This window comes from Nycticebus coucang, chromosome 11, assembly GCF_027406575.1.
Source record: "Nycticebus coucang isolate mNycCou1 chromosome 11, mNycCou1.pri, whole genome shotgun sequence".
In the NCBI taxonomy this organism is placed as follows: domain Eukaryota; kingdom Metazoa; phylum Chordata; class Mammalia; order Primates; family Lorisidae; genus Nycticebus; species Nycticebus coucang.
In genome coordinates this window covers 58,836,958-58,863,420 of record NC_069790.1, presented here as the reverse complement: position 1 = coordinate 58,863,420, position 26,463 = coordinate 58,836,958, and the positions used below count along the sequence as shown (strand labels likewise).

Genomic DNA, 26,463 nt, shown 5'->3' with positions numbered 1-26,463 from the left:
TAATTTATATTAAATCATAACTGTGTACATTTATGGAGTACAATATGATGATTTGATATACAATGTGTTTCTTAAAGGCTTGCTACTCAGTCTTCTCCAGGTGGACATTGGCATCAGTCACCTTGGAACTTGTTAGAAATGCAAAATTCCAGGCTCCATCCCAAACTAGCTGAATCTGTAGTTTAACAAAATCCCAAGGTGATTCATAGTTACATAGTTGAGGAGCCTTAGCTTAGAACATCCATCTATGGACCACCTGCGTTGGAATCATCTGTAAAAACTGTACATGCCTTTTACAGTTCCCTCTCCAGATACACCTAATATGAGTATCAAGCTACCCGGATGATAGTTTGGGAAACTATTGTGCTGGCATAGGGGTTCTAAGTGTGGCTGGACAGAAACCTCAAACCAATAAAATTAAAATTTCTAAGGTGGACCCTACACATTGGAATTTTAAAGTTCTCCAGATGATGCCAGTAGACAGTTATGGTTGAGAACCAGCATATTAGAAGGAATGATAGAAGTGAGAAGATTACTGCATTATTTCTGATGTGAACTAATAAAGTGCCTCGATTTGTGTGGTGGTATTAGAGATGGAAAGAATGAAGCAGATATAAGGGACATTGTGAAGAACTGATAGCATTTTGTGACTAGATCAGTTGATACAAGAAAGCAAGGGAGAGAAAGGTTAAAAGTGACGGAAGCAGCTCAGTGCCTATAACTAAGTGGCTAGGGCGCCAGCCACATGCACTGAAGCTGGTGGATTCAAATCCAGCGTGGGCCTGCCAAACAACAATGTCAACTCCAACCAAAAAATAGCTGGGCTAATATTATGGTAGGTGCCTGTAGTCCCAGCTATTGGGGAGGCTGAGGCAAGAGAATCACTTAAGCCCTAGAGTTGGAGGTTGCTGTGAACTATGACACCACGGCATTCTACCGAGGTTTGACATAGTGAGGTTGTCTCAAAAAAAAAAAAAAAAAGTGATGGAAGCTTTAAAGTGTTAATAAGGACCGTAATGAGCTATCTTTGAATAGTATCATTTTCTCTCTTTGATTTGCCTACATTTTCTATAATAATGTGCTATCATGTCTAAAATGAGTAAAATTAATTTATTTTTAGGTAAACTGGGTATGATTTTGAACCTGAGTGACTTTGAAGCCTGCTATCAATTAACAAACATTGGAAAAGTAAAATAAAGTGAAGGAATTGGTTGGACTAAAGGGTGAATTGAGTTTTCATTTAGAAGGATGGAGACTGAGGTCTTAGATTTTCCACTTGAAGTAGACAAACCATTGAAAATTAGAACTAAATATTAGGGAATAAATAATATAGATTTAGAATTGAGTGTCATCTACCAAGAGTTGACAACTAAAGCAAGATAATGTATAGATGAGAGATCCCAGGAAAAGACTTTGGTTTCTAGATAAAATAACAGTTAAAGTCCCAGCATTGATTTAGAGAATGCCTATGTTTAAAGGTGATGAGAACAAAAAAGAAAATAAGTGGAGTCTATAAAGGAAACAGAAAAAGTGGGAAGAAAGCCAAGATGATCAATGTGAAAGATGTCAAGAGAAGAATTTTAAGGAAAGAAGGTAGTCAGTTGTGTGACATGAGGTAGAAAGGTAAAGAAGATTGAGAAAGGTTGATGGATTTGAGAATTAAGAGGTACTAATGACTTTCCAGAATATTGTTTCAGTAAAATGGTCTGGGTAGAAGTAAGATTGCTGAGAGTAATTGAGTCATTTGCTGCAGAAATAGACAGTGTATATTAATCACTAATTTGAGAAATGTGACTGAGAGAGAAATTATTTGGAAAGTAACTGGAAGGATAGCAGGATTAAGATAAAGGGCCCCTGTAGCAGGAACTAATAGGAAGTCAGAGTGGAGGTAGAGGGAATACATGATGAAATGATAATTTTAGAATTAGAACAGACTTTAAAAATAATCCCATTATACATCTTTTCTTGAAATTGGGAAGCGTCTGTGGCTCAAAGGAGTAGGGCGCCAGCCCCATATACCAGAGGTGGTGGGTTCAAACCCGGCCCTGGCCAAAAACTGCAAAAAAACCAAACCAAAACATCTTTTCTTGAAATTGCACATCTATAAGCCATAATTTGCAGATGGACCTATGTAAACTGAGACAAAGCAGTGAAATGGCTTACCCAGAGTCACCAGCCATGTAGATTGTATCAAAGGAGTGGCGTGGGTTTTGTCTTAACAACTAGGACTTACCTCTAAGTCCTTCTTTACCCCTACCCTTCTTTCTCTGGAATTATGAATGGAAAGAAAGGTAGCATAGAAGAACAAATGTGCTTAGAGATAATTTTATGTTATTTTGAGATGGAATATTTTTTATACCACCAAGTGTTCCAGACAGATTAAAAACTTTTATTTTGAATAAAATATAAAGTCCTATTGAGTTCTTGAGAGTGAGGAAAATGATAGTTAGGATGCTTTGGTTGAAGCATTTAATAAGTATTAATATCTATCCCTTCAGAACCAGATGTAACTTTCTCTTACATCAAAATAATACACCAGATGTGCAACAATTTAACCGGTATCTCTACCTAATACATCTTTTACTTACTGGTGTTCCTGACCTTATGCCCCAACAGTCAGCAAAGCTCAGGTACTTTTAATACATTCCCCTTCGATGTCAGACAATGTTGTTGTTAGCTAGCTTCCATGTCAAAGGTTCCATACAGGCAAATTTTCATTGTCAAAACAAATGCTACCATTGATCATTGATTACGAGTCTCTATAGTTGCCAAATTATAGCAGTGAGACACAGATCTTTATATTCTTTCCCCCAACTCCAAATCAAACTCATGAGGGGACTCTTTGCAGAAGACGGATGACTAGTCTTACCCAAGTTCTAAGAGTGTTTGGTAGTGACCCTAAACAATGACTCACACACATCCCCTCTCCTCACATACATTTTTAAAACCCCCCACCCCCCACCCCCCAATGGATGGAGGCTATACTCTACTATATCCTTTTTTTTTTTTTTTTTTTGTTAAATCATAGCTGTGTACATTAATGCGATCATGGGGCACCATACACTGGTTTTATATACCATTTGACATATTTTCATCACACTAGTTAACAGCCTTCCTGGCATTTTCTTAGTTATTGTGTTAAGACAATTATATTCTATATTTACTAAGTTTCACATGTACCCTTGTAAGATTCACCGTAGGTGTAATCCCACCAATCATCCTCCCTCCACCCATCCTACCCCCTCCCTCTCCTCTCTCTCCCCCTTCCCCCTATTCTTAGGTTATAACTGAGTTATAGCTTTCATATGAAAGCCATAAATTAGTTTCATAGTAGGGCCGAGTACATTGGATACTTTTTCTTTCATTCTTGAGATACTTTACTAAGAAGAATATGTTCCAGCTCTAACCATGTAAACATGAAAGAGGTAAAGTCTACATCTTTCTTTAAGGCTGCATAATATTCCATGGTGTACATATACCACAATTTATTAATCCATTACTGGATCAGTGGGTACTTGGGCTTTTTCCGTGACTTAGCAATTATGAATTGGGCTGCAATAAACATTCTGGTACAAATATCTGTGTTATAATGTGATTTTTGGTCTTCTGGGTATATACCTAGTAGAAGAATTATAGGATTGAATGGCAGATCTATTTTTAGATCTCTAAGTGTTCTCTAAACATCTTTCCTAAAGGAACTACCATATCCTTTTAACAAGGTTCCCTTCACAAAGATTCTTTTAGGGCACAAGTTCTTATATTTTGTTGTCTTTCCTTTTGGTAAGGGAATAATTAAGTTAAAGATGGTTGGTCTTGTTTGCTAATATTTGGTTTCCCTTTATGGTAGTATCTATTATGAAAGTGAATCAAATTATAACTTTGAAAGCTATCTCAGTGTGCAATTTAGAAACCATTTTCCATAGTACTAAACAGAGAACCCAAGAATAAAGTCATCTCTTTAGTTCTGCAGCAGTCAGAAAAAAATAGTTTATTTCATATTTAGGTGTTAGATAACCTGTGAAGCAGAGAGGCTAAAAATGGTAATAGATCCTGCGTGGTAAGTCTATGTATGTACTTGCTACAAGCCCCCAATATTGAATAGGGTAATACAAATATATTCATTTCCTTAGTCATACTGGTAGGGTCCCATTGCTTCTCATTCACAGATGAGCATAAAGATTCTCCTGGAGATCAGAATTGGACTTTGATTCAGAGGCCTGGGGTACAAAGAGATTGGGTAGTAAGGCTGAGAACCTGCATTTCTAACAAACTCCCAAGTGACACTACTGTTGCTCAGACTACAGCTAGACTAAAGATTCTACAGGGTAAATAGCAGCTGATAAAACATGTCCTCAGATTGTGGAAGGTGGCTGCCACAATGACCGCTTAGAGCTATCCTCAGCAAATACTTTCCTGTAAAGGGCCAGATAGTAAATGTTCTAAGCTATTATTTTATATTCTAGGGGTGTTTTTGTTCACTTATTTTTACACTTAAAATATTAAGCCATCTTACCTCTGAGGCATACCTCTGGCCTAGAGCAAGAAGCTTAAGTCAAATCCAATGGGCTCACCAAGGTAGCTTGTGGCTTCCAGACCTGGCGTTGATATAAGTTCCTTGATTTGTCAGAACTCTTAGGATGTCAGTAGGGGGACCAGAAGGATTCAATGTCCAAAAAACTTTATAGGAGGGTTATATGTTTGTTAGAAAAGATAAAAATTATTTGGAAGAGAGTGAAAAGAAGCTACCATTTTGATTAACCCTCATTCAAAATGAAAATCTCTAAAAAATATTTACATTTAGGTCATAAATAAGAGTTCCATATCAAGATGGAAGTAGGACGCATTTGACTTCTTCAATTTATGTGATCAGCCTATATACTATGAGACAGTATAGCATCTAGTCATGGTTAAAAACTATCTTAATTTTTCTGAGATATTATCCCTGTAGTTCAGGGCTGTTATTATTAAATGTGAATGTGTTTAAAGTTATTAGCATAGCGCGAGGCACTGAGAAGACACTCAGTGAATGATGACCGTTGTATATTATGATGAATGTGAAATAATTCATAATCATGAAATGATCTTTATGATTAGTTGTCAGGCTGTCCTTTAGAGTTGTCCTAGATATGACCATCATATTGTTCATGCCCTTCCTAATGTCTCTGCAGACGTAATGAAGAAAGCTTGCACCTGTCCCTTAGTAACAACATATTTAACTTCTGTAAAGCCAGCAGAAACCTTATCAGTGAACAAGCCAACTGATTATTCCATGTGGTTTCAGAGGCAAGACTTCTTTGGGCCAAAGAGAGATTGCTTGATAGACTATCTTCCCACTGTGACTATAAATAGCTATTCCTATCACTTATTTGGGGAATATTAAAGACAGTCAGTGACTGTTTATCTTAATTTCATTTTAGTGTTACACTGGATAACGAATAATGCAAGTGAAAACCTTTGTCTGGTAGGTCAGGATATCCAGTTATTAGTGGTTAAAGCAACAGTATCAGCAAGCAGTATTCTTATTTAAGAAAAATTTATAGAAATTATAAGAAACTTTTACATTTAAAGCATTGACTAATTATAACCTTTTCCCATCTTTAAGTAAAACTTTATTTTTGTTGAACAAAATGATTAAGAATTTCTTAAATTTGAGGAATTATTTCGGGGGTTGCTATTTTTATTGTTGTTTTTAAACAGAAGAACTCGTATTACTGAAGAAAAAGGATTACTTAAAATCAGAAGCCACTGGTATCTAAATATCTTTTACTGTCATTTTGAATACATGCTATACCTATTAGTGCATTTTTGTTATGCTAATTTTATTATATTTTTAATGCTTTAAAAATATAGCATGAAATAACTTGTCACTTAAATCTGTGGTTGCAAGTTTTTGAAAAAAACTTTTTTAGCTTTTAGTAAAACATGGAGGAGACTTGTTTGCTGAGAATGAAAATAAAGACACTCCTTGTGATTGTGCTGAAAAGCAACACCACAAAGATTTGGCCCTCAATCTGGAATCTCAAATGGTATTCTCCCGGGATCCCGAGGCTGAAGAAATAGAAGCTGAATATGCTGCATTAGACAAACGAGAGGTCAGTTTTTTAAAATAAAAGAATTATATGTGATGATTTTAGATTTTATATGAGAGTTTATTTTTTCTTCATTAAAACTCAGTTTGGTCTTTTTTGTACTTTGCTAAATAACCTGTCATATCCATAGCCATATATATATAAATATATTCAGAAAACCTAGGCTGGAGGATCTTTTCTCTGACATATGTGAGTATGTTCACTTACATATAAATAAAAGTGCTAATGTGTAATCCTGTTCATTACTGCTACTCTTAGGCTCCACTCCTGTTCATCACTCACTCTCTCCTCTGGATTGGTCTCATGAACAAACATACTTTGGTAACTCCCATTTTAAAAAATAAAACAAAAAACAAAACCATCAACTACCCTTCCCCAGCCCTCTCTTTGTCTCCCATTAGTTGTAGCCTCGTATCTCTGATCTTCCTATAAGAGAAATAAAACTTAAAAGTTATCTATACATATCAGCTTCCTCACATTCCATTGACTCTTCAGCCTACTGCAGTATGACTTTCTTCCCTTCTACTGTGATGGAACTGCACTTGTCCCAGAGTTGCATGCTGGCAAATCTAGTAGGTGCTTTTCTCTCCTCATCTTACTTGAATTCCTTTGCAGTACTTGACATAATTAGTCACTTCTTAGTGAAATACTCTTGGCATGGCTTTGGGGAGAACATTCTCTTCTGGTTTTCCATTAAGTCTTTTCTGGTCAGTAAACATCACCTCTGTCCGTTGAGTTACTCAAGCATAAATGTGGCAAGGATTCTTGATTCCTCCCATCTCCTTAGCCATCATATCCAAATAGTCAGGGAATCCGTCAGTTTTACTTCCAAAAATATACATATGAACCTGAATTCATTTGTTCTTTTTAATCTCTACTCCTACCTCCCTAGACTCTCACCACCCTTTTTATCTGAGCTGCAGTAATAATTTCCTTACTTATCTCCTTCCTTCTTTTTTTTCCAGCACACTCTGCTTTAATTATAATAACTAGACTACACCAAAGCATTTTTTTTTGCACTTGGTCTTCCCTTTGCATTCTTCTCCCAGTTTTTCTGGCTGTCTGGGAGAAACAATCTTGTGTTTCACTTTCCATTATTCTTTACTATAATGACGTTCTTTTATTTTTTAAATTCTGCCTTTTTATATTAATACTATTTTAATTGATCATAATTTTATACATTTATGGGGTGAAGTGTCATGTTTTGAAATGTGTGAAATATGGAATGATTAAATTAACCTAACATATCAAATGCCTCACCTATTTTTTATGATAAGACATTTGAAATTTACTTAGTTATTTGGAAATATACAATACATTATTATTGACTATAATCATCCTGCTGTATAATACCTATCCTCAAAACCTATAGATCTCAAAACCTATCCTTCTTATCTTTCTGAAACCTTGTACCCCATTTATAGGAACTAGCATGTTATAATTATTTTATGTATTTGTTTGTTTATTTATTTATTGCCTTTCTATTAGATTGTCAACTTCATGGAGGCTATATCTGTCTTACTCAAAAGAACATTTCCAGTGTCTGACACACTGCTTACACAAAACAGACATTCATAGATACTTCTTAAAGAAATTACAACACAGCAAATGTTTTCTTCCCCAAATGACTCTGATTCCTCAATGTTCAGTGGTAACTTGATTCTAAAACAAATTATGTAACTGTTGGTTTATATGTGTTTAGAAAAACAATCGTGTTGTTTGTTTTATGTTTTCAATTAATTTCCAGCAATTTTTGAGCTTTTGTATTCTACATATGACCAAATGAACTAAGCTTCTTGAAATTGAAATTTACCTTTTTTTTTTTTACCTTTTGTGTTTCTTTAGTTAGGTTGTGTTATAGGCAATTTTATTCAGATTAAGTACACGTAGAATGTGGGCCTCTGTGTGTCCTAGGCATTTTACTAGTCCTTTCATGTGGTTATTTAAACCATACAGGAATCTTACCCTCGGTTTTTTAATCAGAAAGGTAAATTAGAAAATAGTTGAATAATTTGCCAGGGTCAAAGTAACCTGAACTTGATTCTTCTCACATCAGGTCCAGCCATCTTTTGATAGTCTGTGATCTTAAGTCAAACAGAAATTATTAATGTAATAATTAATATAGTCATTTAGTCAGAAGACAACATTTGAACAATGCTCTTCCAAAATAATGTTAATATAATTAAATTAAAAGACATTTATGACTACTTGGTTTTTTTTCTCTAACACATTTAGAGAATTTTAATTTAATCTATAATTTAATCTGTAATTAAATCAGAAAGTAATAGTCAAGGCTCAGCTCCTGTAGCACAGTGGTTATGGCGTCAGCCACATGCACCGAGGCTGGTGGGTTTGAAACTGGCCTGGGCCAGCTAAACAACAATGGCAACTGCAACAAAAAAAATAACCAGGCTTTGTGGTGGGTGCCTGTAGTCCCAGTTACTTGGGAAGCTGAGGCAAGAGAATCACTTTAGCCCAAGAGTTTGAGGTTGCTGTGAGCTGTGACACCATGGTACCCTACTGAGGGTGACATAGTGAGACTCAAAAAAAAAAAAAAGAAAGTAATAGTCGTTGCATACTTATAAATAGATATAAAATTGAAATTAAATTAACATAACTACAATACACTATTATATTAAATTTTAAAAAGATACAGAACAGTTTGATATAGTAGTAACAATTTAATACTATATAGGAAGAAGATCAAAGTATACAAAAATGGTCATTGTGGTAATTTGCTTCACTATTATTTTTTTCTATTTTGGTGCATTTCCTGAAGTTTATAATGAATATTGTTACTGAACAGTTTCTTGTATATACTAACAGACTTAGGCAAATATAATACATATTGAGTTCATAATGTAAAAAGGAAAATTATATCATGCATTGAGCTCTGCTAAGATAGTTTTTCAACTTAATATATCATGAATCTCTCTCCTAAGTCAGAACTGTAATCTTTATCTTTTAGGGGCCGAGCATGGTGGCTCACGCTTACAATCCTAGCACCATGGAAGGCTGAGGTGGGTGGATTGCTTGAGCTCAGGAGTTCAGCCTGGGCAAGAACAAGACCCCATCATTGTGATGGGCGCCTATGGTCCCAGCTACTTGGGAGGCTGAGGCATGAGGATCATTTTAGCCCAAGAGTTTGAGATTGCTGTGAGCTATGTATCCACAGCACTCTACCCGGGGTGGCAGAGTGAGACTCTGTCTTAAAAAAAAAAAAGGAAAAGAAAAACCTTTATCTTTTAACGATTTATCTACTGCTGAACATTTAAGTCATTCAGATATTTTTATCTTTTATACAGTATTTGTCCTATTGGATATATATTATGACATTGTTACAGTTAAAAATAAGGATTTTAGGGCCATACTGACCAGGTTCATATCTTGGCCTGAATACTGACTTATTATGTGACTTTGAGCAGATTACTTAAACTCTCCAACTCAGTCCCTTCTTAAAATAGGGATAATAATAGCCCCTACCTCCTAAGGTTGTAGTGATCCATAAATGAGTTAATACATATCTATATATGCTCACACAGTGTCTAGCTCACTTTAAGTGTTAGGTAAATGCTGCTATAATACTGATTATCATATCATCATTATTACTGCATTTATGCAACATTTTAAATGTATATTCCCTGTATGATTTCTAGAAATTGGTTTGATGGATCATAATATTTTGAACTTCAACAGATGCTCATAAGCCATCCCATAGGATTATATTAATTTACTTTTTTTTCCAGTAATATATTAGAAGTTCCTTTTTCCTAAACTCTTGTTAAATATTTAAATATGTATCACTGTTATTTTCTGCCAGTTAGGACAAATAGTACCTTGTTTTAATTTATTTCTTTGATTATTCTGTGAATTGACTTTTCATTCGCTCATTTTGTATGAATTGTGTTTTCTTAATGCTTTCTATGAGACCTTTGTGTATTTTTTTATATCCTAAGTTTTTCACTTAGAGAATATTGAGTATTTTTTTGTCGTCTGAATTTGTAACATGCTAATGTTATACTCATATGCCCCTACATTTTTTCTAGTTTTCTAACTTTGTTTTTAATACATATTAGATTATTTTTATCTACTATTTTCATAATGTAAAGAGTAACTTTCATACTTCTGCACAGATATTCATAGTAACACTATTCATACTAGGCAAAAGGTGAGACAGCCTAAATATTTATTAACTAATGAATGGATAAACAATATGAAATATATATACATAATGGAATATTATTCAGCTGTAAAAAAGAATGAAGTAGTAATAATGCTATAATATGCATCAACCTTGAAAACATTGCACTAAGTGAAAGCAGCCGGACACACAATATCACATATTTGAATGATTCTAGGTACATAAAAAGTCCAGAATAGATAAGTCCATAGTGCAGGAAGCACCCTGGTGATTGCCAGAGACTGGGGAGAGGGAGGAATACTCTGTATGTGGTTTTCTTTTGGAGTGATGAAATGTTTTGGAACTAGATACAAGCGGCAGTTACACAACATTACAAATGTACTAGATGTCACTGAATTGCACACTTTGAAGTGGTTAATTTTGTGTTATTTTAGTTTTACTTCAGTTTTTGAAAAAAGCGGTGCTTTCTTTAAAATTATTTTTTTGCCGGGCAGTGCCTGTGGCTCAAAGGGGTAGGGCACTGGTCCCATATGCCAGAGGTGGTGGGTTCAAGCCCAGCCCTGGCCAAAAACTGCAAAAAAAAAAAAAACATTATTATTTTACCTTCTACTTTGACCCTACTTGACTTTTGGATTGTTTTGCCTATTCTCATGGTTTTACATGGCCTACTATATGTATATATGAGGTCATGTAATTAGGTACTTTCTAGAATTTCTGTTCTGAAAGCAAAGTATATATTTTATTCATTAATTAATTTGTTTGTTTATTTATTTATCTTTTTTATGACAGAGTCTCTGTCACTTTGCTGCTCTTGATAGAGTGTCATGGTGTCATAGCTCACAGCAACCTCAAACGCTTGGGTTCAAGGGATTCTTTTGCCTCAGCTGGGACTACCGGCACTCACCACAACACCCAGCTATTTTTAGAGATGGGATCTGGCTCTTGCTCATGCTGGTCTTGAACTCCGGAGCTCAGGCAGTCTGCCCACCGTAGCCTCTCAGAGTGCTAGGATTGCAGGCATGAGCCACCACGCCTGGCCTAAAGTGTATATTTTAGCTGAAGTTTTTATTCAGTTAATGATCCAGACAGTGTGTAACTCTCTGTATAACTTCTTTTTAACACATCTCAATTTTATCCTTTTCTCCAAATGATTAGTTTACAAATGGGTAAAATTCACTTCTTAATCCCAGTATTTAAGAAATCTATGGATGACTAGTCTTCCAGACACTGTTTTAGGTATTTGGAGGTAACATATAGAAACAAAGATAAGAACCTGCCCTCTAGATGTTTATACTACAGCAAGGAGAGAAAAACACGTAAGTTTAAAAAGTAGGTGAACATACAATCTCCAAGAGTGGTAACTGCTTTAAAGAAATAAAAACTAGGTGATGTATTAAAGTGATGAATGGGAAGAGTATGTTCAGTTTTTAAATCCTCAAAGAACATAAAATCCAGTGAGTATTAGACCTGCATAGGGGTCAGACTGTAGGAGTAGAATTGTGTGACTACTTCTGAGTATATGAAAGAAGAAGCAAGCAATGTTCTCCTGTAAAAACTCATCTAAAGAATCTCCCTTCCCCTCCCAAGTCTATTACTCAGGAAGGCTCAAGTTTCTTTATCTGTCAAGAAACCTGTATGTTGGATGTTGTCAAAGTCACCTGCCCTCCTTAGTAGGTTTAAATCTCCCCTGCACTACAAGAGCAGCTGCCTTCATGTTAGGTCAGCGTGCAGATAGCCTAGGTCTTAATGCCCAGGCAAAATCATTTGTGTAAGGAGAAGGGAAACTGAAATGAAGAAAAGAGTCTAGGAATCCGGAAGACTTTCCCAGCTAATTTTTTCCCTCTAATGCCCTGCGCTAAGCCCAGGGATCAGCTAATGAGAGAATGTTATTAAGGGAAATTGGGATTATACTCAGCTCCCCTGCATGTCTTTTCACATCTTTTAAAATTTTAAGTTACCAGTGCATTTGGGTAAATAAATACCCTTTCTTTTCTCTCCTTTTTTTTCTTTTCTATTTATCTATCTGTCTGTCTATCTGTCTCAGTGAACATGTTTTACCTATACAGTTGGGGCAGTAAAGGAGAATAGAAGAGACTATTTTCTCTTATAGAAAAACATAGTAAAAACAAATACTTTCATAACTCCTTTGTATCATAGCCTTTCTGGAATAATTTTTTGAAAATAACTATCATTTTATACATGATATCAAAGTAGTGCAGTTTGTATTAGGCTATTTCACATTTCAGTGGTCTTTTGGTAGCAATAGTATGCACTGATCCAAAAGAGGTACTTTCATTCATTATTTCTTAATTTAGTTTCCTTTTTCTTTTTTTTTATTGGTACTAACTGCTCTGAAGATCATTGCTGGTTTGTGTTTAATCTTGAAATTAGAAGCAGTTTATCTTTGTAACAGGAAAGAGAAAAAGCACCTTCATTTTAATCCTTTCTACAGAAGAGAGAACTAGTATACACTCAGGACTGAGCAATGCATTGAAATACTTCACGTGACCTAATTACAGTTCTGTCATGAAGATCCAAAGGGACTATGTTATGTGTCCATAAAGGCAATATATCTTTGTCCTTTAAGCACTATTTCTCTTCCTGTGTTAACTGTTTAAGTTTAAAACTGCATGCATTTTAAAAAACTGGATCTGTACAGATTGCTTTATATTAAACCATCTTTCTTAATATATGTAAAATCAAATCTTTGCATATATTATGTCAAAATTTCAACAAAAGCTAATTTCCCCTCATTAGTTACTTGCACTTTCAGTTTCCAGATAACACTAATCTATGGAATCATTAAATTTACCCTTTTCTCTTTACTTATTTGGCTCAACATAAATGAGGTAGGATGATGGCTAATCTGAAAAAGAACATTTAGGAAATAAGACCCAGAAATATAAAAATGCTACCACTGGGAATATCAAATATTTACTTTTATTCCTAAGGCAAAGAGAAGTACCTGCAACCCCAAGTCTGGATTTGGAACCCATTTTCTGGAAGCTAAGATATACATAGTGTATAACTTTCAGGGCTTTTTTGTTTTTGTTTTTGTTTTGAGACAGCCTCACTTTGTCACCCTTGATAGAGTGCTGTATCATCACAGCTCATAGCAACCTCAAAGTCATGGGCTTAAGCAGTTCTCTTGCCTCATCCTCCCGAGTAACTGGGACTACAGGCGCCCAGCTATTTTTAAAGACAAGGTCTTCCTCTGGCTCAGGTTGGTCTCGAACTCCTGAGTTCAGGCAATCTACCCACCTGTGCCTCCCAGAGTGCTAAGATTACAGGGATGAGCCACCACACCCAGCCTCATAGTGTATAACTTTTATACTGGAACAAGTAGTACAAACTTAACCATTAAAGGGCTTATTAGGTTTTTGCAAGGAAAAATATGTATCATAAATTAGCTTAAAAGCAAACTATACATGAGACTTTTTCTAAGGATAATTTGGATTAAGTTGCAGTGCTTCTTTCTCTTTTATTTCATGATATTCCCATACAGAACAGCTTAAAGTTCTTTTTTTTTTTTTTAAGAGATGGGGTTTTGCTATATTGCCCAGGCTGGACTGCAGTGATTGTTCACAGGCACAATCACTCCGCACTATAGCCTTGAACTCCTGGGCTTAAGCAGTCCTCCTACCTCAGCCTCTTGAGTAGCTGGGTCTACAAGTGCACCTGGATCCATTTCTTTTTCTAGTTAAGGTCGTGGAATTCCTGTATGGAGAGATTCACAGCAATATAGCTGAATGTATATATAAGTGAAGTAGGCTATTAATGCCATATGATATGAAATGTATTTAACAAAGTCTGCATCATCATTTTAAAAAGGAATAGCTGTATAGACTGTCTGTGTATACTACCACTACTGGTATCTCTTTAACATCCATGAATTTTTTTATTGTAGAAACATGCTCTTCATAAAAAGAAGCAGAATGAAAGTTTTAAATATTATTCAACCCCTTTCAGATAATGTTTATAACATATTTCAGGATTACCTTTTATTTTTCTCTTGACATATTTTATCTTTTGATATTATATATATTATATCCAATAGAGATTTTTCCTTAACATCTCTTAATTTTTACAAACTCATCGTGAAAATCATTTTGAATAACGCTGATTATTCTAACATGTGAGTGTCCTATAAATTCCTTAATGTATATTTGGGTTATTTGCATTTTTTTACTTTTATAAGTAACATTGCAGATAACAGATTTTGTCCACATTTGTGATTATACTTTAGGATAGATGGCCTACAACTAAAATTACTTTGTCAGAAGATGACTTACTTTAAGGCTCATGATATATAATGCTGGTTTGTTAAATGATATTGTAATTTTTATTTTCATTTACACTATGTCTGAGAGCCAGTTCACTGCAACTTTACCAATATACTCAATGTTTAGTTCTGTGCTTACTATGATAAGCTTGTTACCTATATCTGAAGGATTAAAATGGATATGTGTATTCAATATTAATGATAAAAGCATAATATTGAATAAAAATAACAAAGCAAATTGCCTAGTAATCTATATAATGTTATGTCATAGTATTATGACAGCATTTAATCAAATTTCTAATAGTGATTGCCATAGGCAAAGAGTGAGGAGATTAAGGAAATAGAATGGGGAAAACATGTCACAGATTATTTTAGCTTTATACATTTTTGCTTCTTTGGTTTTAAAAAGGACTCGAAACAAGTCTGGCAAAATGTTACCAGTAATTGATTTGGAATGTGTCTTATTCTTTATATCTTTTTTCTTAAAAGCACAGCAAGGATATCAAAGGAATAAAAACCTTGAGATGATACAGTGCATGTAGGAAGAAAACAAAGGGGCATTAACACTTAGCTGAATAGAGAAATGATGTATATATGAGAAGTCTATATAATATGGTATTGTCACTTTTGTCCATATTAATATTAAGGTATCATATAATCGCACTAGCAATCCCAATTATATCTTATTTGGAATTTGATAAAATAAATCTATGATTCATTGGGGAAAAAAACAAGCAGAAAAGAATATCCAAAAAGAAAACAAAAAAGGAGTGCTGCATATTGACTGTTAGAACTTTTTAGTAAGTGTAAATGTTTGATAATTCAGTGGCTACATCCTTCCCTAAATGAACACACATGCATTCACAACCAGTTGATTTGCAAAATAAAAAATAGTTGTTATACTGTATTGTTTAAGGAATAACAACAGGAAAAATCTATACACGTTCAGCATAGACATAACCATTTTTTTCCCCAAGTATTTTCAAACCATGGTTGGTTGAATCCATAGTTACAAAACCATGGATATGGGTGCCAACTATATATTTGTTATAGGTATTTTGATACTTCTAAGAGTATAATGGCCAATTTAATGTTATTTTTTTTTCTTTTTGAAGCCATATGAAGGATTAAGGCCTCAAGATCTTCGTAGATTGAAAGATATGCTTATTGTGGAAACTGCAGACATGCTTCAGGCTCCTCTGTTTACTGCTGAAGCTTTACTTCGAGCTCACGGTAATGAAAGAAAAAATGTTTTATGCTTTTGATAACGTGAATGCCTTCGGAAGCTTTTCAGAGTTAAATATGATTATTTTTGTATTTTAATATGAAACAAAATGGTTTCTTAAATAAACCTAAATTGTTTTTTGTGTAGTGGTTACTACAATACTCAAGTCCTTGTAAAATTTTGTATTTTAAAGTATAAACTGGCTATGAATCAAAGAGGATACATTAGAAAGTTCTTTTTAAAGATTGAGCTACTAAATCAATTTATAGAGTGTGTCCTTTTACAAGTGAGTCCAATTTGAGTGAGATTGGGCATTGAAATTCATAATCCTGATCTGGTTTTGTCAGTAATTTTTACTGAAGTCATTCATATAAAAATGGTTATAGCTCAATTAAATACCTAAGAATGGTGCTATTAGTATTATCAATTGTATATATTTTATGTAAAATATATATTTCCCTATAAAATGTACAAGGTAAAATTAAGAGAGTCAACTCAGGAATGTACTGTCTCTCTTAAGGGTTTTTTTGGTTTTTCTGTTTTTAAACATAACCATCTTTACTCAGCTTGCTCTAAGCTTTCTATTATTCTTAAATCAGACATTCTGGGAGTTGTCACATGCTAGGTTGGACTCTCATTGTACACATGATATTTGACATTGGCTAATTTCAAAGAAAAGTATTTTCTTATTTAGAAAGTGTTTTTAAAGAGAAAGGTAAATGCTGAATTAACAAAAAATTAAAAATACATTTAAAAAAGAATATAGTAAATGACTATTTTAGTCATTTTGAGTCTCTAGCCTTTTTAACTATACATCTGTATCTATACAATGCCACTTTCCAAAATTTTTATATACTCTTTTGATCAAAAGAAAACTTAAATCTCCTCCATTGACCACCACTATTAATAATTGGGTAAATATTGCTCCAATGTTAATGTTTCCCACAGTCTAAATTGTCATAGATTCCTACTACTAACTCCAGAGAGTCTTATCAGGGGTCCTCAAACTGCAGCCCGCGGGCCACATGAGGCGGTGTGATTATATTTGTTCCCGTTTTGTTTTTTTACTTCGAAATAAGATATGTGCAGTGTGCATAGGAATTTGTTCATAGTTTTTTTTTTTTTTTAACTATAGTCCGGCCCTCCAACAGTCTGAGGGACAGTGAACTGGCCCCCTGTTAAAAAAGTTAGAGAACTCCTGGTCTAAATCATTAAGTGTGGGGTGAGGCATAAAAATTATGTGTTGTATACAGGCCTACCACATGGACTACTCTCTGAGAAACACTGCCGTGCATATTTATCTGCTGAAATCAGTGGTTTCAAAAACCCCTGAACTGTAAGCAAGTACTATATTTCTAAATGTTTACTTATTATTTTAACTTCCATGTAAGGATGTCCACAGCTGAACTTGTCATTTTCCCACTTTCTTGATTAGTAGACACCAATAGTCACCTAATTTTCCTAGCCACAAACTCTAAGGCCATACTTTACTCCTCCATCTCTATTCTGTTGGGCCAAAGTCCCATCATTTCTCTTCCTAAATATTTCTCAGCCTTTTCCAACTCTCTCTAGCTCTTTCCATACCCACTGACACTAATGTAAATTCCAGCTCTAACTATTTCATTTTAAACTGTGGTGTCCTGAGCCTAGTCTCCAGTTTTGCCATTTCTCTCTCTCTTATTTACTTGTTCATATTGCCATTATTTTTCTAAAATGCAAATCTAAGCAAGTCGTTCCTCTGCTGGAAACTCTTCACTGGTTATTCACAGATTTAAAATAATCCAGATTGTTTTAATAGACATCATGACATAGGCTTCTCCCCATTTCTTCACCCACTCCAACTTATAGAAATCACCTCTTCTAGAAAACATTTTCTGACTATGTCTCCCCAAGTCTACAATGAGATATCATCTCACCCCAGTTAAAATGATTGTCAAAAAGCCAGGCAATAACAGTTGCTAGTAAGGATTAGACAAAGGGGAAATCCTAGCACACTGTTAGTGGAAATGTAAATTAGTGCAAGTCTATAGAGCAGTGACTACATTGGCATTCTTCCTGTTGGAAGGTCTATGTCTATTATATCCCATGCATATATGTCTAACATACTTAAAATAGAATGTTTCAGTTTCTTTATTTACTTAAAAATTATTGTAGGCAATAATTGTATATCTTTTTTTTTTTTTTTTTTCTTTTTTGAGACAGAGCCTCAAGCTGTCGTCCTGGGTAGAGTGCTGTGGCTTAATTGTATGTCTTTATAGAGTACATGTATTGTTCTGATACAGGCATACAATGTGAATTAATCAAATAAGGGTAATTAGGGTACCTGTTACCTCAGGCATTTATCATTTCTTTGTGTTAGAAACATTCCAATTCTACCCTGTTGGTTATTTTACTTTGTTATGCTGTCAAATCTTTCTCATTCTGTCCATCTATATTTTTGCACCCATTAACCATCCCCACCTTATCCTTCCATCCCCGCTACTCTTCCCAGCCTCTAGTAACCATCATTCTGCCTTCTTTCTCCATGAAACCAATTATTTTTATATTTGGTTCCCATGTGAGATTTGTCTTTCTGTGCTTATCTTATTTCAGATAACGTAAGGTTCTCTAGTTTCATCTATGTTGTTTCAAATGACAGGATTTCATTCTTTTTTGTAGCTATATAATATTTAATTGTGTATATGTATCACAATATCTTTATTCATTCATCCATTGATGAACATTTGGGTTGATGCCAAATCTTGGCTATTATAAATAATGCTGCAATAAATACGGGAGTGCAGGTATCTTTTCTATGTACTGATTTCCTATCCTTTGGATATATACCCAGCAGTGGGATTGCTGGGTCATATGGTAGTTCTAGTTTTGATTTTTTGAGAAACTTATATAGTGGTCTCTATAGCCTTGCACTAATTTACATTTCCACCAACCATGTACTAGGATTTCCCATTCTCTGATGACTAATGACGTTAAGCATTTTTTTCATATACCTGTTGGCCATTGGCATGTCTTCTGACCATTTTTTCATTGGATTATTTGATTTTTTTCCTGTTGAGTTCTTGGAGCTTCTTATATATCCTGGTTAGTGATCTCTTGTCAAATGGGTAATTTACAAATATTTTTCTCCATTCTGTGGGGAATCTCTTCCCTTTGTTGATTGTTTCCTTCGCTGTAGAGAAGCTTTTTAGTTTGATGTAATCATATTTGTCCAATTTTGCTTTGATTGCCTGTGCTTTGGGGTTATACTCAAGAAATCATTGTCCAGCTGGGCACAGTGGCTCATGTCTGTAAATCCTAGTGGTCTGGGAGGCCAAGGCAGGCAGATTGCATAAGCTCACAAGTTCAAGACCAACCTGAGCAAGAGTGACACCCCATCTCTAAAAAGTAGCTGGGCGTTTTATCAACCTGGATTGAGGTGTAATGCATTCTTCTTAGTAAAGTATCAGAAGAATGGAGAAGCAAGAATCCAATTTACTAAGCTGGCTGCAGTGTCTCACACCTATAATCCTAGCACTCTGGGAGGCAGATGCGGGTGGATTGCTGGAGCTCAGGGGTTGGAAACCAGCCTGAACCAGAGCAAGACCTCATCTCTAAAAAAAAAATAGTTGGGCATTGTTGCAGGCACCTATCGTCCCAGCTACTCAGAAGGCTGAGGCGAAAGAATCACCTCAGCCCAAGAGTTTGAGGTTGCTGTGAGCTATGACATCACGGTACTCTACCCCGGGCAACTGAGTGAGACTCTCGTCTCAAAAAAAAAAGAAAGAAAAGAAAAGGGAATCCAATGTACTCAGTTCTAATATGAAGGCAATAGATGAGGTAATACAAGGGGTAGAATAGGGGAATGAAGGAGAGGGGAGGAAAGGGGGATGTGGAGGTCATGGTGTATGGCACACCTCTTGGGGGCAGGACACAATTATAAGAGGGACTTTAACAAATGCAATCAGATTCTTTTGTGCCATCAATGAATCCCAAACAATAAATAAAAAAAGAAAAGTAGGCACCGCTCATGCTTAGTGGGTAGGTTGCCGGCCACATACACCCAGGCTAGTGGGTTCAAACCTGGACTGGGCCAGCTAAACAATAATTACAACTGCAACAAAAAAAATAGCCAGGCATTGTGGTGGGCGCCTGTAGTCCCATCTACTTGGAAGGCTGAGGCAACAGAATCTCTTAAGCCCAAGAGTTTGAAGTTGCTGTGAGGTGTGACAACGTGGTACTCTACTGAGGGCAACATAATAAGACTATATCTCAAAAAAAAAAAAAAAAAAGAAAAGAAATAGCCAGGCATTGTGGCGAGTGCCTGTAGTCCCAGCTACTTGGCAGGCTGAGGCAACAGAATCACTTGAGCCCAAGAGTTTGAGCTATGACACCACAACATTCTACCAAGAGCCTCAAAGTGAGACTCTCTCAAAAAAAAAAAAAAAAAGAAAGAAAAAGAAATCATTGCCCAGACCAATATCCTAAAGCATTTCCCCAATATTTTCCTATAGTTGTTTGAGGTCTTAGACTTAAACCTTTAGTCCAATTTGATTTCATGTTTGTATATGGTAAGAGATAAGAATCTGGTTTCATGCTTCTCCATAAAGATATACAGTTTTCTCAGCACCATTTATTGAAGAGATTGTCCTTTCCCCAGTGTATGTTCTTGGCATCTTTGTTAAAGGTAAGTTCATTATAGATGTGTGGATTGTTTCTGGATTCTTTTCTGTTCCGTTGGTCTATGGGTCTGTTTTTATGCCTGTACCCTGCTGTTTTGGTTTCTATAGCTCTGCAGTATAATTTGAAGTCAGGTAATATGCTTCCTCCAGTTTCATTCTTTTTGCTCAGGATGGCTTTGGCTATTCTGGGTCTTTTATGGATTCCATATAAGTTTTAGGATTATTTTTTCTGTGAAGAATTTCATTGGTATTTTGATGGAGAGTGCATTGAATCTGTAGATCGCTTTGGGTAGTATGGACATTCGAACAATATTGATTCTCCAGTTCACAAGCATGGAATAATATCTTTCAAATTATTGTGTCTTCTTCAGTTTCTTTCAAAAATGTTTTACAGTTTTTATTATAGAGATCTTTCACTTTGGTTATTCTTAGGTACTTCATTTTATAAACTGTTATAACTTGGTTTCTTGATTCAGATTTTTTTACTATTGGCATGTAGAAATGCAACTGATTTTTTTATATGTTGATTTTGTATCTTGCAACTTCATTAAATATGTTTATCAGTTCCTGGGTGGAGTCTTTAGGTTTCTCTAGATACAAGATCATGTCCTCTGCAAAAAAGGATAATTTGACTTCTTCCTTTCCAATTTGGAAATTCTTTATTTCTTTCTCTTGTCTGATTGCTCTAGCTAGAACTTCCAGTACTATGTTGAATAACAGTGGTGAAAGTGGACATCCTTATCTTATTCCAGATCTTAGAGGAAAGGCTTTCATTTTTTCCCCATTCAGTATGATGCTCGCTGTGGGTCATATATGGCTTTTATCATGTTGAGGTAAGTTCCTTCTATACCCAGTTTGTTGAGTTTTATCGTGGAGAGATGTTGAATTTTATCAAATGCTTTTTCAGTATCAGTTGACATAATCATATGGTTTTTGTCCTTTGTTCTGTTGATGTGATAGATCACACAATTGATTTGCATTTGTTGAACTATCCTTGCATCCTTTCGGTGAGTCCCACTTGATCATGATAAATGCTCATTTTAATGTGTTGTTGAATTCAGTTTGCTAATATTTTGTTGATGATTTTTGCATCTATTTTCATATGGGCCTATGGTCTTCTGTTTTTGTTGTGTCTTTTTCTTGTTTGGTATCAGGATGATAAAAACCTCTTAGAATGGATTTGGGAATATTCCCTTCTCTGCTTTTTTTTTGAATAGTAGCATTATTATTAGTTTTTCTTTGAATGCTTGGTGAATTTAGTAGTGAAGCCTTTAGCTCCTAGATTACCACTTTTTATGGCTGAGTAGTATTCCATGGTATACATGTACCACATTTTATTAATCCATTCATTTATTGTTGGTCACTTGTTTCTACATCTTTGCAATTGGTGAATTGTGCTGCTATAAACATTCAAATGCAAGTGTCTTTCTTTTTCATAAAATTTTTTTTCCTTTGGATACATACTTAGTAGTGGGATTGGATCAAGTGGTAGGTTTGCTTTTAGCTCTTTGAGGTATCCATCCTACTTTCCATAGAGCTTTTACTAGTTTGCAATCCTACTAACAGTGTATGAGTCTTCCTTTCTTTCCATAGCCACGCCAGAATCTGTTGCTTTGTGACTTTTTTAATAGGAGCCGTTCTCACTGAAATTAGGTGATATCTTATTGTGATTTTTTATTTGTATTTATTTGATGTTTCTGGCTAAAGTTGTGTCAATTGTGTTTATCTTTTGAAAAACCAACTTTTTATTTCATTGATTTTCTGTTTTTGTTTTTTGTTTCGTTTTCATTTATTTCTGCTCTGATCTTTATTATTTCTTTTCTTCTATGAGTTTGGGGTTTGGTTTGCTATTATTTTTCTAGTTCTTTATGATGTATTATTAGGTTGTTTACTTGGAGCTTTTCTTCTTTTTTTTATGAGGCACTTATTGCTGTAACTTTCCTCTTATTACTGCATTTGCTATATCCTGTAGGTTTTGATATGTTGTGTTTCCCTTTTCATTTGTTTTGAGAAATTTTTTAATTTCCTTCTTAATCTCTTCTAATATTTAATTTTTATGCATTTATATATTTTTTAGTATTCTTGTTGATTAACCTTGTAGTCAGAGAAAATAGTATGATTTCAATTGTTTTAATTTTTTAGAACCGTTTTGTGGCCTAACATATGGTCTGTCCTTGAGAATGATCCATTAGCTGAAGAGAAGAATATGTATTCTATAGCTGTTGGATGAAACGTTCTGTTAATGTCTGATGTGTTAAGTCCATTGGATATGTAATGCAGATTAAATACAATGTTTCCTGGTTGATTTACTGTCTGAATTATCTGTCTGATGTCTAAGTGGAGTGTTTGAGGTCTCCAATGATTATTTTATTGGGATTTATCTCTCTCTTTAGATCTAATAATATTTGTTTTATTTATCTGCTTGTTCCAGGGTTGGATGCATATTGAGAATTAAAATATCCTCTTGCTGAATTGACCCCTTTGTCATTATGTAATGACCTTTTATGTCTCTTTTTACAGTTTTTATCTTGAAATCTATTTTATATTATAGCAGTATAGCTACTCCTGCTCTTTTTTGGTTTCCATTTGCATGGAGTATGTTTTTCTGTCTCTCTATTTTTGGTCTGTTTGTGTCTTTATAGGTGAAGTGTGTTTCTTAAAGACAGCATATAGTTGGCTTTTTTTTTTTTTTTTAATCCACTCAGCCATTCTGTCTTTTTCCCTTTCCTTTCCTTAAGTAGAAGACTCCCCGAGCAGCACTGCCTATATGTAGTTGGTTGGGATGTGGGCTGACACAGATTGAGAGGTCAAAGACCAAAAATAAAAGATTATTCTGAAAAGTGAAATGAAAGGAAATGGAGTCCAGGTTCTGTGTGGGCAACGTCAACCTTTATTCCACTGGGGTGCAGGTTAGCTGAGCTTGAGAAGGAAGTCACTAAGACTAGACTTCTCTTCTTAACCTTCATACCTAAAAGGTCAGAAGGGTGGGGGTTGGTACATTCCCTCTTTCCTGGGTGGGATATTCCATTTGGGCAGGTCTATTCTATTTGGGTGAATCAGTTCTATTTGGGCGAGTCCCTCTATTTGACTCTTATCAACAGGTACTGGCTTGTCTGCCACCTCCAATGTCTCACTGGGTTATGTGCACCCCATGTCTACTGTTTCTGAGTCAGCACAGCCACAGGAATTGCCTAAGGATTGCAGCTTCGGGGTCCCACTGCCTTTTGAATTTATTCCAGGCCCCAGGTATCTTTGTGTCAGCCAGTTGTGGAACTACCAAGAACATGGGTTTCTGGGTAAAGGATTTTTCTCTGGCAGAGCTGGTCTAAGTGCTTCCTCTGTGAGCAACATGATTTCTACCCTGTGCTATGTTCCCCTGTGCCAGGGAAGCCCTTAGTTTCAGTGTGAAGTCCTACAATCGCTTCGCTCTTCCTTCCTCTCCCCACCCCCACCTGCACAGATTCTCTCTTGGGTAGCACTCTCAAGGGATGGAGGAGGGATGGCATAGGCAATGCAAAACTATCTTTCACCCTTTTTTAGTGCCTCTTTTCATGATATAATGTCAAAACCAAATAGTATGATCACTCGCCTGACTTTGCTTCTGTCATTGTCAGAGGAACAATCACAGGTTTCTATTGGGCCGTCTTTCTTCATACCGTTTCTTCTTTATTTCCTTGTATATTAACCTTGGAGCTCCTCGTGGGCAGTTTTTAATGTTTTTTCTTTGTTTGTTTCCACCATATATAACATATTAATCCATCAGAAATAGTTATGGAATGAATAGGTATCAGAAATGTTGTTATGTTTTTTTTTTTTTTTTTTTTGTGGAGACAGAGTCTCACTGTACCGCCCTCGGGTAGAGTGCCGTGGCATCACACGGCTCACAGCAACCTCTAACTCTTGGGCTTCCGCGATTCTCTTGCCTCAACCTCCCTAGTAGCTGGGACTACAGGCACCCGCCACAACGCCCGGCTATTTTTTGTTGTTGTTGCAGTTTGACCGGGGCTGGGTTTGAACCCGCCACCCTCGGCATATGGGGCCGGCACCCTACTCGCTGAGCCACAGGCGCCGCCCGTTGTTATGTTTTTTAAATGTACCTTTTTGTTATAAAATTATAATTCTCTATTATCATCTTTGTAAACTTTGACATATGTTCTATGAAAAAAAATTTAGACCTAGGTCAAAAATCAAATTTAGAAATTCTGAATATCTTTTGGGCGGTGCCTGTGGCTCAGTCGGTAGGGCGCCGGCCCCATATACCGAGGGTGGCGGGTTCAAACCCAGACCCGGCTGAACTGCAACCAAAAAATAGCCGGGCATTGTGGCGGGCGCCTGTAGTCCCAGCTACTCGGGAGGCTGAGGCAAGAGAATCGCTTAAGCCCAGGAGTTGGAGGTTGCTGTGAGCTGTGTGACGCCATGGCACTCTACCGAGGGTGATAAAGTGAGACTCTGTCTCTACAAAAAAAAAAAAAAAGAAATTCTGAATATCTTTTAAAATCATATAAGGACAAAATATTTTCTTTTTAGCCAATAATAATATTAAGAGTCATAATATAAAGAGTTATACAGAAATACAAAATACCTTAAATTGCATTTCTTTAAGGCAGTGGTTCTCAATCTTCCTAATGCCGTGACCCTTTAATGTAGTTCCTTATGTTGTGGTGAACCCCAACCATTTGTCACCACAACACGAGGAACTGTATTAAAGGGTCTTGGCATTAGGAAAGTTGAGAACCACTGCTTTAAGGTAAGGTTCATAAGATGCTTTTTAAATGTAGAGTATGCATTTACATACAATGTAGAGAGCTGGCAGAACAGTAGAAGCTAGAAGCTATGCATCTTTGGAGAGTTCTGTCATCAACTCCCCAACTATCACAGTTGGTAGCAGTTGGTAGGCTGGCTGCCGAAATGAAAGTGTAGGTTTAAAACAGCAAACATTTCTTAATTGTGTACTAGTACACAGCATTTCCATTTACATTAGGTACAACAAGGACTCAGCTCCACACAGTCATTCAGGGATCCTAACTGACCAAGACATTGCCATCTGAAACAGTATAACTTCATTGGTTGACCTGGGGATTATCTCCATTCCAGTCAGTCAGTAAGAAAAGGAAAAGAGATAGAAGATAAGTGTGGGAAATTTTAGGAGCCAGTCCTGGAAGTGGCGTATATCAGTCCTACGCATGTTCTGTAGGCCAGAATTCAGTCATGTGGCTACACCTAACTGCAAATAACAGTTGTATGCTACAACATTGCTTTGTACAGGTAGGCATCTCTGCCACAGGTATCTGTATTGAGTCAGATAATGTATCTTAACTCATAAGTTACAGTATCACATGGACTCTTTGTCCACCTTTACCTATAATTAAAAACATTTTCATCCTTATTTTTTATATATTGTACCATTAAGTATTATTAAGTGATCAACTTCATTTTTGTTCCATTGATATTTCCCTAAATTACTTCTTTCACATAATAGGAACAAACTCCAATAAGGTGAAATCCAGCTAAGTTTTCCTACTTGGCATTTGTCTATTCTGTGATAACTTACTAAAATGTTTGTTCTATTTTTAATCCCCCTATTAAGGCATAAAATAGAGGGTAATGCAAGTATTCATTTATTTATTTATTTATTTTTTGAGACAGGGCCTCAACCTGTCACCCTGGGTAGAGTGCCAAGGCCTCACAGCTCACAGCAACCTCTAACTCCTGGCTTAAGTGATTCTCTTGCCTCAGCCTCCTAAGTAGCTGGGACGACAGGTACCTGCCACAATTCTCAGCTGGATTTGAACCCCCCAGCTCTGGTGTATGTGGCTGGCGCCTTAGCCACTTGAGCTACAAGCGCCAAGCCTAATGCAGGTTTTTAAATGAGCATTTCTTCTATTTTGTTTAAATATCATCAATGATGTTTGAAAATCAAATTAAGATTTTACAGAGATAAATGATGTTAGTGCACAGAGCTACAGTTTTCTGTAATTGTTCTTAAAGCCAGGACAGGCTGTATTAAAACAGATCTGTTAAACTGAACTATTTCAAAGATTTATGGATTATATATCCTTGGTAGCATT

General features: G+C 35.7%; 1 protein-coding gene across 4 annotated transcripts in view; it reads left to right on the top strand.

Moving 5' to 3' along the window:
• The window catches only part of ANKIB1 (ankyrin repeat and IBR domain containing 1), a 192,321-nt gene that overhangs the window by 86,640 nt on the left and 79,218 nt on the right, over positions 1 to 26,463 (top strand). For all 4 annotated transcript variants that reach the window (XM_053608658.1, XM_053608655.1, XM_053608656.1 and 1 more), the window contains 2 exons: positions 5,910 to 6,092; positions 15,628 to 15,745. In XM_053608658.1, the coding sequence (XP_053464633.1) occupies positions 5,910 to 6,092; positions 15,628 to 15,745 (301 nt within the window). The remainder of the gene's footprint in view (positions 1 to 5,909; positions 6,093 to 15,627; positions 15,746 to 26,463) is intronic.